We start from the raw sequence: 17,018 nt of genomic DNA on the forward strand, positions 1-17,018 counted from the left end.
CCATTGTCCTGCCTTCTCCCCATAACCTTTGATGCCCTTACGAATCAACTTCCACTTTAAATATACCCAATGACTTGGCCTCCACAGCCGTCTGTAGCAATGAATTATACAGATTCACCACCCTCTAGCTGAAGAAAGGCTCGGGAAATGCAAACACCTCTAAAAGCCTTTTAGTGCCCAATGTGGGCTTCAGCATGGAACCGCCAGAAAGCCGAAACCCCTGGGTTGGCGTGCCCAGAAATTGGTGGCCTGTTATCTGCAAGTCTGCGAATCCACAGCCAGGGACCCTGCAGGCAGCCTGTACTTCCGCTGAAAGCTTCCCTGTTTGTGTGAGTGGGTGGCAGATGAGAAAGGAGCCTGGTTTTTTTTTGTTAGGAGCAACAGACAAAACACTGGAGGAACTCAGCAGGTCAGGCAATATTTATGGAAAAGAATAAACAGTCGACATTTCGGGCCGAGACACTTCTTCAGGATGGAGAAGGAAAGGGGAAGAGTGCCAGAATAAAAAGGTGAAGGGAGGGGAAGGAGGCCAGCTGGAAGGTGATAGGTGAAGCCGGGTGGGCGGGAACGGTGAAGGGCTGAAGAAGAAAGAATCTGATTGGAGAGCAGAGTGGACCATAGGAGAAAGGGAAGAAAGAGCAGACCCAGGAGAAGTGATAGGTAGGTGAAGAGGTAAAAGGGCAGAGTGGGGAATAGCGGAAGGTGGGGGCTAGAATTTGTTAACTGGAAGGAGATATTGATATTCATGCAATCAGGTCATAGTCATACTTTATTGATCCCGAGGGAAATTGGGTTTCGTTACAGTTGCACCAACCAAGAACAGAGTATAAATATAGCAATATAAAACCATAAGTAATTGAATAATAATATGTAAATTATGCCAGATGGAAATAAGTCCAGGACCAGCCTATTTGCTCAGGGTGTCTGACCCTCCAAGGGAGGAGTTGTAAAGTTTGATGGCCACAGGCAGGAATGACTTCCTATGACACTTTGTGTTGCATCTCGGTGGAATGAGTCTCTGGCTGAATGTACTCCTGTGCCCAACTAGTACATTATGTAGTGGATGGGAGACATTGTCCAAGATGGCATGTCTACCCAGACGGAATACAGGGTGTTTTTGGTTTGTTTTTGTTTTGTTGTTGTTTGTGTTGTTCTGCCAGGCATTGTGGACATGTTATGTTGGTGCCAGAATGTCTGGCTTCACTGCTCCCAGCACCTCCTTAGGTTGTGTTGGTAGTTAACACAAATGACTCATTTCACTGTTCTGATGTAAATGTGGTAAGTAAACCTGCATCTGCCTGCTCTCACAAGAAAAGGTGCGGAATATAGAAGTACCTGGTACCGGTGGGAATCCTCCTGGGACTGGCGGGTACCCCCCTGCTGTGGGTGGATAACCCCCTGGTGCGGGGGGATATCCCCCTGAAGCTGGCGGATATCCTGGATAACTCATCTTCTAGATCTGTAAAGAAAAACAACTTTAAATGCTCCTCTTGGCCACACGGTTTTCACAACAAACACGCGCATTTTAAAATGAACTTGCACTTTTGAGGCTCAAGAAAGGACACTCTAAAGCAAATAAAGGTTAGCCCCAGATTCCACCTGGGTAGCCTCCAACCTGATGGCATACACATCAATTTCTCCTTCCAGTAATTTTTAAATTTTTCTTTTTTTTTCCCTTTTTCCTCACCCTCCCCTCTTCTATTCCCCACTCTGGCATCTCCTCCTCATCTGCCCATCACTTCCCCCCTGGCGTCCCTCCTCCTTCCTTCTCTCCCATGGTCCACTCTGCTCTCCATCTCCAGCTCTTTATCTTTCCCACCCACCCAGCTTAACTTTCTTATTTATGTTTCTTCTCCCTTCCTTTCCAGTCCTGACGAAGGGTCTCAGCCCAGAACGTCAACTGTTCGTTCGTTTCCGTAGACACTGCCTGAGGTGCTGAGTTTCCTTCACCATTTTACGACCTTAAGATACAGGAGCAGAATTAGGCCAGTTGGCCCATCGAGTCTGCTCTGCTATTTCATCACGGCTGATCCAATTTTCCTTTCAGCCCCAATCCTCTCCCCATATCCCTTCATGCCCTGACCAAACAAGAATCTATCAAACTCTTTGTGTTACTCTGGCTCTCCAGTACCTGCAGAACCTCTTGCATTTAAAGGTTCACTTACCAATCCAAGAAAACAGACAGTTCAGCTCAGCCCCAGAAGACTCCACATAGAATCACCAGAAAATGTTGGCTTGGACCCGTGGTAGGACTCCCCAAGTTTTCTTGAAGCAACAAAAGCCCGACAGCACATTCCACCAGGCTGAAGAACAGCTTTTACGCCGTTGATATGACTATTAAATTGATCTGTAGTATGATAAATTGGATTCTTGACCTCACAATCTGCCTTGCACCTTCTTGCCTGCCTGCACTGCACTCTCTTTGTAGCTGTTACACTTTATTCTGCATTTTTTCAGATTTCCGATTCATTCAAGGAGGAACTTCTTCACACAGAGAGCGTAGAACGAGCTGCCAATGGAAGTGGGTTTACCTTCAACACTTAAGAGAAATTTGGATATGTAATGGATGGGAAGGGTACTTAGGGCTATGGTCTGGGTGCAGATGGATGGGACTAGGCAGAATGACAATTTGGACTGAACTAGATGGGCCAAAGGGGGCTGTTACTGTGCTGTAGTGCTCTATGACTTTATGACTTCATTTCTTACATGTTCACCGAAACATACGGTGAAATGCGCTGTTTGCGTTAGCAACCAATACAATCAGCATTAAGCACCATTGACTACCTCAGCACATCACAGTGATAAAGATAGTTCTCAGTGACATTCTGTTGTGCTATCGATCTCAACTGATTTTTGCCTCTGGATTGATTTTGATCCTGTGCAATTTGCACTGTGGATGTTTGTTCAAGTTCATTGTTATCTGACTGTACACATATACGACCAAATGAAACCAGACATCTCTCTGCCTACAGAACTCAATGTGGAGATCTTCCAGGCCACAAAAAATACTGTAGATCACACACAGCACGTCAAACTTTTTTTAAAATTTACTGCGCATTACGCCGCTGGCATTTAAGGCAGCAATGAAGATCCTTCATCTCTGGCGGTGTTCAGGACTTCCTTTCGGTTTTCACTACCGTCAGTCATGCAAGTCCCAGGTGGAGACTCAGGAATACCATCACACTCAGATGTAGAAGGGTTTTTCATCGTTGTTTCCGTAACAATTGTATTTGATCAGTCAGGGTTGTTAGCCCTGACCTGCACCCCTGAGCCTGGAGGACCGGTGGACCGGTGGACCATTCTTACTCTGGCCTCTACCCTTTGACCTGTTTGGTATAGGTGACCCTACCAAGAGCCAAAGCATAAAGCCCTGACTCCAGCCAACATAGCTCTCCAGGTCATTGACTCCAGCCTCCAAACCACGACAAGGTTCCGGTCCTCTTGTTGTTGTTCATTTCCACGTCTTGTGGCACATCAGGTGGCAAACTTGCCGTTCCTTTAGCTTTATTCTAGCCTGTTTTTTTTTTACGAGGCTGCATTGCTAGCTTGACGCTCAACCCAGCACGGATGGAAAACGTACAAGGAGCTGGCTAGATTTGAATCCAGGATCATTCGCCTCGAGTCTGGTGCAGATGCCACTAAGCCACCAGCCGGCTGTGGTCTTCTTGGAGGACATAAAACAATTACTACCATAAATAAGTTCACAAAATATACGTAATTCAGCACAAGTAAACAGTAAACAGCTTGCAGTCCTAGTGTCGAGACCTTGATGGTGGCGGCAGGGTATTCATTAGTCTCACAGCCTGACGGAAGAAGCTGTTACCCAGACTGACAGCCCCAGTCCTGATGCTCCCGTACCTCCTTCCCGATGGTTGTGGGTCAAAGAGACTGTGGGGTGGGTGGTAGGTCCTCCACAATGCTTCAGGCCCTTCCTATACAATGCCGTTTGTGTGGTAAAGGGGTGTGTTTGCATGCACACACACAGACAGTGAGTGGACATTTGTATCTCTGTGTAAATATGAATGTGCGGCGAGTTTCATTTTGCTCACGGGCAAAAGGAAACAATAGAACACAATGATTGATTGGAGGTTTCCTCACACAACAATGGACATGTTCCTTTTGTCCCTCATCTCAGGCCCTTTGACCTTTTTTTAAAATCCATAAATTCACCGACCTCAGAACCCAGAGTGGAGACCTTGTGTCTCAGACACCTTCCCCTCTCCAGGACCCAGAGTGGAGACCCTGAGTCACAGACACTTTCCCCTCTCCAGGACCCAGAGTGGAGACCCTGTGTCACAGACACCTTCCCCTCTCCAGGACCCAGAGTGGAGACCCTGTGTCACAGACACTTTCCCCTCTCCAGGACCCAGAGTGGAGACCCTGTGTCACAGACACCTTCCCCTCTCCAGGACCCAGAGTGGAGACCCTGTGTCACAGACACTTTCCCCTCTCCAGGACCCAGAGTGGAGACCCTGTGTCACAGACACCTTCCCCTCTCCAGGACCCAGAGTGGAGACCCTGTGTCACAGACACTTTCCCCTCTCCAGGACCCAGAGTGGAAGCAAGTTACTCCGTAACCTAAGGAGACCCCGAGGAGGCGAGAGAGCAGTTCACTGAGGCACCAGAGAAACCTGTTTAACCAGTTACCACGTGCTTGGTGTTTGACACACCCATAGTCCGTTCTGATTATGCCAGACCAATATAACAAAAGCATCCACCCTAATGCTTTACATTGTTAAAATTATTTCCATCAGGGTCACCTGACTGCATAGATCTTCTATTTATTTACATAGAGACACAGAGCGGGAACAGGCCCTTCCAGCCCTGGGAACCCCGGAAACCCTGACTTAACCCTAACCAAACCACGGGACAATTTACAATTAACCCTAACCAAACCACGGGACAACTTACTATTAACCCTAATCAAACCACGGGACAATTTACAATTAACCCTAACCAAACCATGGGACAATTTACAATTAACCCTAATCAAACCACGGGACAATTTACAATTAACCCTAACCAAACCACGGGACAATTTACAATTAACCCTAACCAAACCACGGGCCAATTTACAATTAATCCTATCCTACCCATGGGACAACTTACAATTAACCCACCCAGTACACCTCTGGCCAGTGGGAGGAAACTTATTTTAACTAGTATCGCTAATTCTCAGTTTAATTATTTTAACTAGTATCACTAATTCTCAGTTTAAATGGATTAATTGTAACGAGCCTTAAATAAACCAGAAATCCAAGTAAAACCTTTCACTAAAAACCAGCAGTGGGCTTTTACTTCACTAATGCCCATGCACTATATACCCACACTTATTGCCCATTTCGCTGCTGGTGTTTAGGGCAGCGATGACGGTTCTCCATCTCTGTCTGTCCTCACTGTCGCACACAGATATAGAAAGATTCTTCATTGCTGGTTCCATAACAACTCCTTTTTGACCAGTCAGGGTTGTTAGCCCTGAGCTAAACCCTCAAACCTGGAGGACCAGTGGACCTCTCTGAGTCTGGCCTCTACTTTTTGACCTATTTGGCATGGGTGACCCTACAAAGAGCCAAAGCACAAGGCGCTGACTCCAGTGGTTAGGCTAGGGTTAAACAGGTCGGTTGCTGAGTGGTGCAGCCCGTTGGGTTGGAAGGAACCGTTCCGCAATGTTCAGCATTGTAGCGTTCGAGCCTCATTCATTACGTTCAGATCCACTGTATGGGCAGGCTTGAGCAGGAAGGGCCAGGGTTTGTATCCTTGCAGAGCTTTCAGAACAATCACACATGTACAAAGGCATACTATTTTGAAAAGATCACTAAGGAAACCCACATGTCCAAATTGATGTAATACCAATGAGATGCTTCTATATTATAGGCCAATTTACATGCAACAAGCTCTAACAAACAGCAACATGATAAGGCACGGATAATCTGAATTTGGGATGCTGATTTGGGAACAAGCATTGGCAAGCCGTGCAATAAAACCCTGACACAAGAGATTCTTCAGATGCTAGAACCCTGGAGCAACACACACAAAACACTCTGGAGATTCAGACAACACCTATGAAAGGAATTAAAGCCTGCCTTTCAGCCCAAGACTCTTCATCAGGACAGAAACTTTTATGCCATTTGAGGGGTGGGGTTAGATGGACCACAGCTTAATGTCATACACAAAAACACCACCTCTGGTGCTGCCTCATTTTGCAGAGTTCCAGCCTGGATCTTTACATTCAAATATCTGGAACGGGATTTGAACCTGCAATCTTCTCACCCTGAGCTGAGAAAAATGCTTGCTGTATCACAGTCTGAAATGGTTTTCCATTGAGATAGTGATTAAGAAAGCAATTGTCCACTGGGAGAAAACTTTACTTCACAATAACAAGCCTTGATATGTATAATGGGCCCATTATAGTCCTGAAAAAGATATGTAGCTCCAGTGGGGAGAAAGAAGTTTCTCTGGAGTAGGAGTTCCCAATCTTTTTTATGACATAGACCCCTACCATTAGCTGGGGGTCCACAGACCCCAGTTTGGGAAACCCTGCTCTAGAGAAAGTTCTGGTTCTCATTATAGGAAGGACGTAGAAGCTATAGAGAGGGTGCAGTGATTGAGGAAAGTATGGAGCTGGAGGGATTTCAAAGGTAGGTTTATGGCACAGAGAGTGGTGGGTGTATGGAACACACTGCCAAGGGTGGTGGTAGAGTCTGGGCAGGGGTTCCTAACCTGGGGTCCACGGTTAATGGTAGGGGTCCATGGCATCAAAAAAAGTCAGGAACCCCATGATCAGGGGCACTTAAGAGACTCATCGATAGGCACATTAGGGTTACATTATATAACCGTGAGATTCGTCTCCTAACAGGCAGGCACAAAACAAAGAAACCCAAAAGAACCCATATAAAAGACCGTCCATCAAACACCCAATGTGTAGTGCGAGAAAAAAAGCCAAATTGTGTAAACAATAAAAAGCAAATAGCATTTGGAACTAAAGTGAGTCGATAGTCACAAAGACTGGAGCAGGCCTCAGCCTCAGTTAAAGGGTCAGCACATCATTGTGGGCTGAAGGGCCTGTATTGTGCTGTACTGTACTGATTGAGTTCTACGTTCTAAAGTCAAAGTCCACTTTATTATCCCAAGCAGATGCATGCTCGTGTGTAACAAAGAGACTGCTGTAGCATTACAGCCACAACATTCACATAAATGTAACCACAAATTTTAAAAACTATACAAGGCAAAACAATTGGAACACAATTATAGACAGACAGCTTACAAGACCAGGGTCCCAAGGGGAACATCAGCACAGGCAAAGGTTAGTGTGTGATACTCAAAGGGGGCTTTGAATTTCTTTGTCTGTCCTGCTGGGTGTTGTCTTTCATTGATCCTATAGTGTTTCTTGGATTTGCTGAGTATGCCCTCAAGGAAACTAATCTCAAGGTTGTATAAAGTGACATATTTGTACATTGACAATAAAATTTACTTTCAACTTTGAAGCAGCAAAATGAAGCCCAAGTCAAGCTGGGAGAACATAAAATGAAGTCAAAAGAAGCCAGAAGAACATAAGAACAAAATAAATAGGAGCAGGAGTAGGCCTTCTGGCCCATCGAGCCTGCTCTACCATTCAATAAGATCATGGCTGATCTGACCATGGACTCATCTCCACCTACCTGCCTTTTCCCCATAACCCTCAACTCTCCTACCATACAAAAATCTATCCAACCTTGTCTTAAAGATATATACTGAGAGAGCCTTCACTGCTTCATTGGGCAGAGAATTCCACAGATTCATCACTCCCTGAAAAAGCAGTTCCTCCTCATCTCCATCCTAAATTTACTCTCCCAAATCTTGAGGCTTTGTCCCCTAGTTCTAGTCTCACCTACCAGTGTAAACAACTGTCCTGCCTCTATCGTCCATCCCTTTCATAATTTTATATGTTTCTATAAGATCTCTCATTCTGCTGAATTCCATTGAGTACAGTCCTAGGTGACTCAATGTCTCCTCATAGTCTAACCCCTCATCTCTGGAATCAACCTGGTGAACCTCCTCTGCACCGTCTCCAAAGCCAGTATATCCTTCCTCAGGTAAGGAGACCCGAATTGCACACAGTACTCCAGGTGCAGCCTCACCATTACCTGTACTGTTGCAGCATAACCTCCCTGCTCTTAAATTCAATCCCTCTAGCATTGAAGGCCAACATTCCATTTGCCTCTTGATAGCCTGCTGCACCTGCAAACCAAACTTCTGTGATTCATGCACAAGCACTCCCAAGTCCCTCTGCACAGCTGCAAGCTGCAATATTTTACCATTTGAATAATAATCTGCTCTTCCATTATTATACTTTATACTTTATTGTTGCCAAACAATTGATACTAGAACGTACAATCACAGCGATATTTGATTCTGCGCTTCCCGCTCCCTGAATTACAAATCGATAGTAAATATTAAAAATTATTCCTTCCAAAGTGGATGACCTCACATTTACCGACATTGTACTCCATCTGCCAGACCCTTGCCCACTCATTTAACCTATCTATATCCTTCTGCAGACTCTCCATACCCCTGCACAGTTTGCTTTTCCACTCAATTTAGTGTCATCAGCATACTTAGATACACTCAGATACATCAGATGTCATCAGATACACTACACTCGGCCCCCTCTTCCAGATCATTAACGTATACCGTGAACAGTTGCAGGCCCTGCACCACCCCCTGCTGCACACCACTCCCTACTGACTGCCAACCAGACAAACGCCCATTATTCCAACATCTCAAGGGTCCTGTTCCGCCTTCTCACCATGAGCATGTTTGAAATTGCTCCCATTCCACCCATCCAGAAAACTGTCTTTTACAAAAACTTCCTACTGGAGAGCATAATAGGGCTTTTAAAACACAATTTCACGCCACCTTCAAAGTTTTTTCCCCCAGGCAGTTAATCTTATCGACCATTCTAATTAGCCCCACCCTCCATCTATTACTTCAGTCATCAGTCTGCACTGTATACACTTTTTATAATACTGTTTACATTCTGGTATCCGTGACTGTATCCACATTTTATTCAATATCCATACTTTAACCTCGGTTTATTTTTATATAGTTCTTTATTCTTATAATTATTGAACGTGGCTGCTCCTACAGCAAATTCCTAATACACGTAAATGTATATGGCGAACAAAAGTTGATCCTTCTCAAAATTAAATTGAAAACATTATAACCCAAATTGTAAGATGACACTCTGTCCTGTTTGTAGCCGCACAGCCCTTCAGTTCATCCCTGTACTCAACTATCTCTAATTTCTAGTTTCTGTTGGTCTCTTGTTACTGCACCTCCATCAAACCAGCTCCCTTCACAAGGCAGGAGTGAAAGAGGCACAAGATTATGATGAACAAGTCTCTATAACCACACTCGAATCTGCTCCCCTCATCACGCTATGGCCCAGTTCTGCTATTTACTTCCCAAAGCCACATATGCTTCAGAAACCAAGATGTCACCGACAATTTCTCCAAAACACAAGAGATTCTGCAGATGCTGGAAACATTTAGCAGCACACACAAAATGCTGGAGGAACTCAGCAGGTCAGGCAGTGTCTGTGGAAATGAATTAACAGTTGATGTTTCAGGCTAAGAACGTTCTTCAGGACAAGAAAAAGGGCGAAGCAGCCAGAATAAGAAGTTGGGGGAAGGGAAGGAGTGCACGTTCCAGGTGATAGGTGAGACCTGGTGAGGGGGAAGGTGAGTGGCTGGAGGAAGGGGGAAATGAAGTAAGGAACTGGGAGGAGAAAGGTGGAAGAGGTAGAGTGCTGAAGAAGAATGAATCTTATTACATACTTCATGGATGTATTGTGACTGTCTTATGACGATGATGTAATGGTCTTGAGGTCACATGATGTAATTTTCCCAACAATGAGGTCACATGATGACCTGTTCTCAACAGGTAGATAAAAGAGACTCCTGATGTGACGCAGTTAGTTTTCTGTTAGGTACTCCGTTTTGCTGTGTATTCGGCTTATGATGCAGTTTTGTTTTAAAGTGGAGTTCTACTTTCTATTGTAAGTAGTACAGGTGTCCCCCGCTTTTTGAATGTTCGCTTTATGAAACCTCATTGTTACAAAAGACCTACATTAGTTCCCTGTTTTCGCTAACAGAAGGTGTTTTCACTGTTCGAAAAAAGGCAGCACACGAAAAAAAAGCAGCACGCGACAAAAAGCAGCGTGCGATAAAAAGCTGCGCGCGCCCCAAGCAGCCGCTCTCCCCCGGATTCGGAACTGCATTCTCACCGGCATTGCTTAAACACGTGCCTGTGAGCAGCCGTTTGCAAGATGAGTTCTAAGGTATCGAAAAGCCTAAAAGAGCTTGTAAGGGTGTTACACTTAGCATAAAATTAGACATAATTTAGCGTTTCGATCGTGATGAATGAAGTAAGGACAACATGAGTTTGGCTTGTGGAAGTTGGCGAAGATGATGTTGAAGAGGTTTTGGCATCCCATGACCAAGAACTGATAGATGAAGAGCTGATGCAATTGGAAGAGGAAAGGATAAAAATCGAAACCGAATGCAGTAGCAACGGACCAAAAGTGAAGTCGTCCAGGAACTGAACATGAAGCAACTGCATGAGATTTTCACTGCAATGATAAAGTATGACTTTAATTATGAAAGGGTACGTCGGTTTAGGGGATATTTGCAGGATGGTTTGAGTGCTTACAAAGAACTGTATGATAGAAAAATGCGCAAGGCAAAGCAGTCAAGCAAGCCTTCCACATCAGCCACAGCAGACGACGAACCTCGACCTTCGACATCGAAGCGGGCAGTCATAGCAGACGATGAGCTGCCTGCCCTGATGGAAACAGATGATGATGAGATGACACCCCAATGCCCCACCACCCCAACCCCCAGGCCGTGGACCGATACATTGCCGTGGAGAATGCAGCAGTAGCCAGGACACACCCAGCACATCTTTAAGAAAAAAGCCAAAATAAACAAGTTAATTAATTAGGCGCCGCCCGGCATGTAAATGTTGGCCCAGATCAGAAGCGATTGCCAATTGCGTCGCCTCTGATCTGGGCCAATACTTACGTGCTGGGCGGCACCTAATTAATTAGCTTGTCTATTTCGGCTTTTTTCTTAAAGATGCGCTGGGTGCGTCCCGGTCACCGCTGTACCGCTGCATTCTCCGCGGATCAGTATCGGTTCGCTGACCGGAGGGTGGGGACCACTGCACCACCTCAACCTCCGACGACTCAGCCTAACACACCATCATTAGTGTGCTCTGCGCTGTCTTCCCAATTCCAGTAAGTGATATTACACTGTGCATACATTATCTCTACTTTATATAGGCTGTGTATTTTTATGTGTTATTTGGTACGATTTGGCAGCTTCATAGCTTAAAGGTTACTGGAGAGAGTGTTTCTGCCTATGGCACTTGCGCTGTGTTTCTGCCGACAGCGTTTGCGTGAGATTTTCGCTACCGAGAACAGTGCGGCAATGATTGTAGAGAAGTATTTCTACTTTATATAGGCTGTATATTTATCATATCATTCCTGCTTTTACTATATGTTAGTGTTATTTTAGGTTTTATGTGTTATTTGGCATGATTTGGTAGGTTATTTTTGGGTCTGCGAACGCTCACAAATTTTTCCATTATACATAAATGGTAATTGCTTCTTTGCTTTACGACATTCTGGCTTACGAACCGTTTCATAGGAACGCTCTACCTTCAGATGGCGGGGAAACCTGTATTGGAGAGTGAAGACCTTATCAAGGTGCAGGAATTCGCCGAGCCGAGTAAAGCTGATATCGTTTGGCGGTTTTGGACAGGATCGACCTTTATTGAATCTTCGTTCAAGAAAAAGTGACCTGCAACTGAGATATCCCCTGCTAAAGTAGGAAGTATAGTGCAGTGTCGATGCTCCAGAGGGAAAGGTCAGTTCCTTTAAACCGTTTTATTTCCGTCGTTGTGAATCCTACCGACAAGCGCAGGTTCAGGCTGGGATCAGCAGTAACGACACGTCTTCGAAGAATTCTTTACTTCAGGAAAGTCTCTCCTAATTGACTGTATAAATCTCTTGGACTTTTGAATTTACCATTCTAAGAACTGTGTTCGAATTTACCACTTTAAGAACTGTTTTCGCATTTACCCTTTTAAGAACTGTTCCAGAGTTGCCGTATAGCAGTTAACTTCCGGTTAAGTTAGTCGTTTAAATATATTTCGCTACTTTTGAGCAAAGTTTAATAAATGTTTGTTTGTTTTTATAAAACCTGACTCAATTTTATATTCATTGTTGCTAATCACGTGACAATCGAAAAGGTGAAAACAATGGACCATAGAATAAAGGGAAGGAGGTGAGGAACTAAAGGGAGGTGATGAGTGTTTCAAGGAAGTTATCAGGAAAGTTGATGAAGGCAAGGCAATGGATGTTGTCTACAAAGACTTAAGCAAGTCCCGCATGGGAGGTGGTTATGAAGATTCAGTCGCTTGGTATGCAAGATGATGTAGTAAATTGGGTTGGTCATTAGCTTCTCAAGAGAAACCCGAGAGTGGTAGTAGATGGTTGCCTCTCTGACTGGAAGCCTGTGACTAGGTTCTGTTGTTGTTTTCGTCATCTGTATCAATGTTCTGTACGATAATGTGGTAAACTGGATCAGCAGATTTGCGGATGACACCAAGACACTGGGTGTACTGGACATCGAGGAGGACTATCAAAACTTGCAGCAGGAAAAATGGCAGAGGGAATTTAATACAGAGAAGTATGTGGTGTTGTACTTTCGGAGGACCAGCCAGATCTTATACAGTGAACACTAGGGCACTGAGGAGTGTGGTAAAACAAAGGAATCTGGGAACGCAGATCTATAATTCCTTGAAAGTAGTGTCACAGGTTGATAGGTTCATAAAGAAAGCTTCTGGCACGTTGGCCTTCATAAATCAATGTACAGTACTGGGTACAGGTGTCAGGATGTTATGTTGAAATTGTATCGTACATTGGTGAGGCCTAATTTGGAATACTGAATGCTGTTATGGTCACCTGCCTACAGGAAAGATGTAAATAAGATTGAAAGAGTGCAGAGAAAGTTTACAAGTATGTTTCTAGGACTTGAAGACCTGAGTTAGAGGGAAAGTGTGAATAGGTTAGGACTTTATTACCTGGAGTGTAGAAGACTGAGGAGAGATTTGATTGACACATACAAAATTATGAGGAGTATAGATGAGGTAAATGCAAATAGGCTTTTTCTACTGATGTTGGGTGAGACTACAACCAGAGGTCATCGGTTAAGGGTGAAAGGTGAAATGTTGAGGGGCAACATGACGGGAAGATTCTTCACTCAGAGGGTCGTGAGAGTGTGAAATAAGCTACCAGTGCAAGTGATGCATGTGGGGTCAATTTCAACATTTAAGAGAAATTTAGGTGGGTACATGGATGGGAGGGGTAGGGAGGGCTACGGTTTAGGTTCAGGTCGATGGGACTTGGCAAAATGTTTTGACATGGACTAGATGGGCTAAAGGGCCTGTTTCTGTGCTGTATTCCCTCGATTTTATAAAGTGATATTGCGTGATATGTATGTCATGGAGGTGGCGAGTGTGTGTGGGAGGGAGGTTGATCGATAGAGGTGACAGCTTGTGGAAAGTTACTGTTTTTGAGTCTGGTGGTTCTGCCATGGATGCTGCGTAGCCCCCTCCCTGATGGGAGTGGGATGAACAGTTCACGAGCAGGGTGGCAAGGGTGGGATCCTTTACAATAGTTACACATATTAGAAATTTTCTGTGGTGATGGTGTGACATGGAACAAAAAAAATCATTGAACAATTATAAAGAATTATATAAAATATAGTTAGAAGTTAAAGTGGTGATATGGAATAAAATGTGCATATATACCAGCAGGTATTTACAGTGGAAGCAACATTATAACAAGTGGTTTAAAGTGTTTACAGCACAGTACAGTGACAGTGATAATGGATGGAGGAGAGTAGTGGGGGCTAACTAGAATGGTCGATCAGATTAACTGCCTGAAGGAAGAAACTTTTTAGATGGTGTGAAGTTTTTGTTTTAATGGCCTTACAGCGCTTTCCAGAAGTGAGCTTTTGGAAAAAGTCATTTTGCAGGGTGGGTAGTGTCACTATGATTTTGCCAGCCTGTTTTTTTGTCCAAGACACATGCAGTGATGGTAGACCGTAGCCAATGAGCTTTTCTGCTGTACACTGTGTACACTGTGTACACAGCAGTATGGTGGAGAGATCAAATATTTAAGGTCACAGACAGGGTATCAACCAAATGTGTGAGCTAGTCCAAAATTGTGTTAATCATAATGAGTGTTGGAAATGTCTTTATCCAGACAAGAAAAAAATATCCACTCAGCCTCACAGATGGTGGAAAGGCTTTGGGTAGGCACCACATTACCTGCAGCTGGATCCTAAAATCTGTGGCAGACTTGGAGAAACTCAGTTTGCCAGATTGAACCACAAATTGGTCTTTTTCCAGCAAAAAAGCCTATTTGCACAAATCAAGCTTCCACATCAAACAACATGACAATGAGAATGATGTTCATTCCGTGCAAACCTGAGGAAATATATTGTGGGTTGAACATACCCCAACAGTGACGCATAACCCTCAGCGCTGCCCCAAAGTGCTAGCCTCCAGGGAGGTGTGGCAGAAACCACCGAGAGAGTGGTGTGAACCCAATGACAGACAGAAAAGAGTGACGTGCAGAGGAGTGAAATGGATACTGCACGGGAGAAGAGTGAGAGGCTGTAAAATATTGATAATCTGCCATTCTCAGGTCCTGATAATGCCAGACTGGCAGATATTCCAGAATACGGGATGTTGTCCCTGTTAACACCTCACAGATTTCCCCTTTCACGTGACGTTAAATTTCCCAGTAAATCTTCAAGATTAAATGTTGCTGCTCTGTAAAACCCAGGTTAGACTATACTTGGAGAATACTCAGTTCCGGTCGCCTCACTATAGGAAGAATGTGGAAGCTTTAGAGAGGGTGCAGAGGGGATTTACCAGGATGCTGCCTGGATTAGAGAGCATGTCTTATGAGGGCAGATTGATTGAGCTAGAGCTTTTCTCTTTGGAGCGAAGGAGGATGGGAGGTGACTTGATAGAGGTGTACAAGATACTAAGAGGCACAGGGCAAAAAATGAAGGTGATTGGCAGAGAGTTTCGGTAAGATGGCAGACACAGTTTTTGTGGTTTTTGTTTACATAGACTGGTGGGTGGGTGGAACACACTGCTGAGGCTGGTGGTTCAAGCAGATGCATCAGGGGGATTTAAGAGACTCTGTTTTATGTTCTATTAGCTCCTCACGGTTTTCCTGTTTCAGATGTTATCCACCTGATAATACATTTCTCTGTGAACCCTTTGGCTTTGCGGGATCTGTGGCCTCACTATGTCAAAAGGGAGCCCAGGAAAAACCACCTGGTGAGCCACCTGGGAAAACACCAGACTCCAAACTGTAGTTGTATATTCTAACTGAATAAAACGAATACCATTTTATAGTTACATGGAAAATATTAATACATTTGAGAATAAGTGGTTTCAAAAAGTGCTGTCACAACAAAGCAGCAGCCATCATCAAGGACCCCAACCATCCTGTCCATGCTCTCTGCTTGCTGCTGCCATCGGGAAGGACGTACAGGAGTCTTTGGTCTCACACCAACAGGATCAGGATTGGTTATTACCCTACAGTCATCAGGCTCCTGAAACAGCGTGGATAACTTCTCACACCTCAACACCGGTCAGATTCCACAACCTATGGACTCAATAAAGTTCAAAGTCAAAGTAAATTTATTATCAAAGTACATGTACATCACTATATACCGCTCAGAGATTCATTTTCTTGTCGGAATACTCAATAAATCCAATAACCATAACAGGTTCAAAGAAAGACCATACCAACAGGGTGCAAAAGATAACAAACCATGCAAATACCCCTCATGACAACTCATGTTCTCAATATTATTTATTTACTTATTCATTTATTATTTGATTTCGTTCATATTTGCAGAGTTTGTCTAGTTTTGCACATTGGTTGCTTACCAGTCTTTGTGTGTAGTTTTTCACTGATTCAATTGTATTTCTTTGTTCTACTGTGAATGCCCACAAGAAAATAAATCTCAGGGTGGTATATAGTGGCCTACATGTGCACTGATAATAAATTTACTTTGAAATTTGCGCTGAGTAATTCTCACACTGATCAACAACTCTACCGATTCACTGAATAATCACAATTAACATTATGAGTTTAGTGGAAAGCCAACTCCTGCCCATGTCTGTCTCAGATCAATGGAAACACCCTTGCCTCGAAACCAGATGGGTGTGGTTCTCACTCCCAGTCCAGAGACACAGGCACAGACACTCAGTGATAGCTTGCTCTGTGTAAATTGCCTGGTGTTGATGAAAGGGCTTCAATGGCTACAAGGTGTTTGCCAGGTCCCAAGGCCGTGGAAAGCAAAAATGCAAATATTGTCATTTTGGTCTCCATCTGAAGCATTTGTTATTTCATCATTCAAACAAATATTACAAACCAGTAAAACCCTAATCATTATACTTTAACAGCACTGTGACCACTTTGCACTAAATGCACTGTTTTTTATTCAATTATGTTCTTATAAAATTGTGTTTAATTTATATTTACAGGATGTAAATTATATTTTACCTAATAAAGTGGCCACTGAGTTTATCTTCATGGTTTTCTGTTGTTGTAACCCATCAAGGTTCGACGTGTTATGAATTCAGAGATGCTCTTCTGCACATCACTGTTGTAAACACGTGATTATTTGAGTTACTGTCACCCTCCTGTCAGCTTGAACCAGCCTGGCCATTGTCCTCTGACCTCTCTCATTAACAAGGTCTTTTCACCCTCAGAACTGCCACTCACTGGATGTTTTTAGTACCATTCTCTGTAAACTCTAGAGACTATTCTGCATGAAAATCCCAGGAGATCAGCAGTTTCTGAGATACTCAAACCACCCTGTCTGGCACCAACAACCATTCCACAGTCAAAGCCACTTAGATCACATTTCTCCCCATTCTGA

General features: G+C 44.0%; 1 protein-coding gene across 2 annotated transcripts in view; it reads right to left on the reverse strand.

Annotated features, from left to right (window-relative positions):
- The window catches only part of LOC134358307 (annexin A4-like), a 103,414-nt gene that overhangs the window by 58,866 nt on the left and 27,530 nt on the right, over nucleotides 1–17,018 (reverse strand). For both annotated transcript variants that reach the window (XM_063070389.1, XM_063070390.1), the window contains exon 2: nucleotides 1,336–1,459. In XM_063070389.1, coding sequence (XP_062926459.1) covers nucleotides 1,336–1,450 — 115 coding nt within the window. In that variant the 5' untranslated portion in view covers nucleotides 1,451–1,459. The remainder of the gene's footprint in view (nucleotides 1–1,335; nucleotides 1,460–17,018) is intronic.

The sequence above is a fragment of the Mobula hypostoma genome, chromosome 18 (genome assembly GCF_963921235.1).
Source record: "Mobula hypostoma chromosome 18, sMobHyp1.1, whole genome shotgun sequence".
Lineage (NCBI taxonomy): Eukaryota > Metazoa > Chordata > Chondrichthyes > Myliobatiformes > Myliobatidae > Mobula > Mobula hypostoma.